This window comes from Galeopterus variegatus, unplaced genomic scaffold, assembly GCF_000696425.1.
Source record: "Galeopterus variegatus unplaced genomic scaffold, G_variegatus-3.0.2 Scaffold5975, whole genome shotgun sequence".
NCBI classification, from domain to species: Eukaryota; Metazoa; Chordata; class Mammalia; order Dermoptera; family Cynocephalidae; genus Galeopterus; species Galeopterus variegatus.
Window position 1 is genome coordinate 140,671 of NW_007732086.1, and position 749 is coordinate 141,419.

The 749-nt window shown below is 29.5% G+C and overlaps 1 protein-coding gene across 1 annotated transcript in view; it reads right to left on the reverse strand.

The window, feature by feature from the left end:
- The window catches only part of ASUN (asunder spermatogenesis regulator), a gene marked incomplete at its 5' end in the record, with an annotated part of 15,637 nt that extends 15,265 nt beyond the window's left edge, over positions 1-372 (reverse strand). Inside the window, one exon of the mRNA XM_008590287.1 lies at positions 244-372. Coding sequence (XP_008588509.1) covers positions 244-372 — 129 coding nt within the window. The remainder of the gene's footprint in view (positions 1-243) is intronic.
- Positions 373-749: the final 377 nt, after the last annotated feature.

Sequence of the window (749 nt, forward strand, 5' to 3'; positions counted from 1 at the left end):
AAAAAAGCTCATATAGCATGTTCTTATTAGAAAGAAGAACACAACACTTTGTTCTGTGATCCTTTCTTGGTGATTTTTAGTATTTACTGACCTGATCAAAGACACTGAATGTGGGCTAGCAAAACAGAAAATATGATAAGGGGAGAAAAAGTAAATGTTCAATTAAAATAAATAATACATGTAAAGCAAATATTTAAAATGCAAAGCAGAGCTTTCAAAATAGCAGGAAAAAGAACTACCTACCTTCATTGGAATATTTGTAATAGTAGTTGAAGCCAAATCGAAATGTTGCTGTACTAAAATATTCAATTTGGTAGCAAGATGCCTTCCTGCACGAACACTGTGAACTTCACTGGTTAAAACTGGAGACAACTACAGAAAAGTAGGTAAAAAAACAACCCACAAAATACTATTTTATTATAAACTAGTGCTAAATATTTTACTACAAGCCACAGAAATTAAATATTTTTACTTTTTAGAATTTGAAAAGATAAAGGGTCCACGAATTAACCTTAATAATATTTTAGCAATAAATTTTCGTACATTCATTCATTCAACACATACCTATTAATCAGAGTTTACTATATTATATGCCAGAAAACATGTGAGTCACTGGAAAATAAAACAGTGAATAAACATAGTCCCTGTCCTCTTGAAACTTAAAGTCGAATAGTTTTTGTTTTAAATATATATTTTTATTTCTATATACATATATATTTTTTGCAGCTGGCTAATACAGGGATCGAACC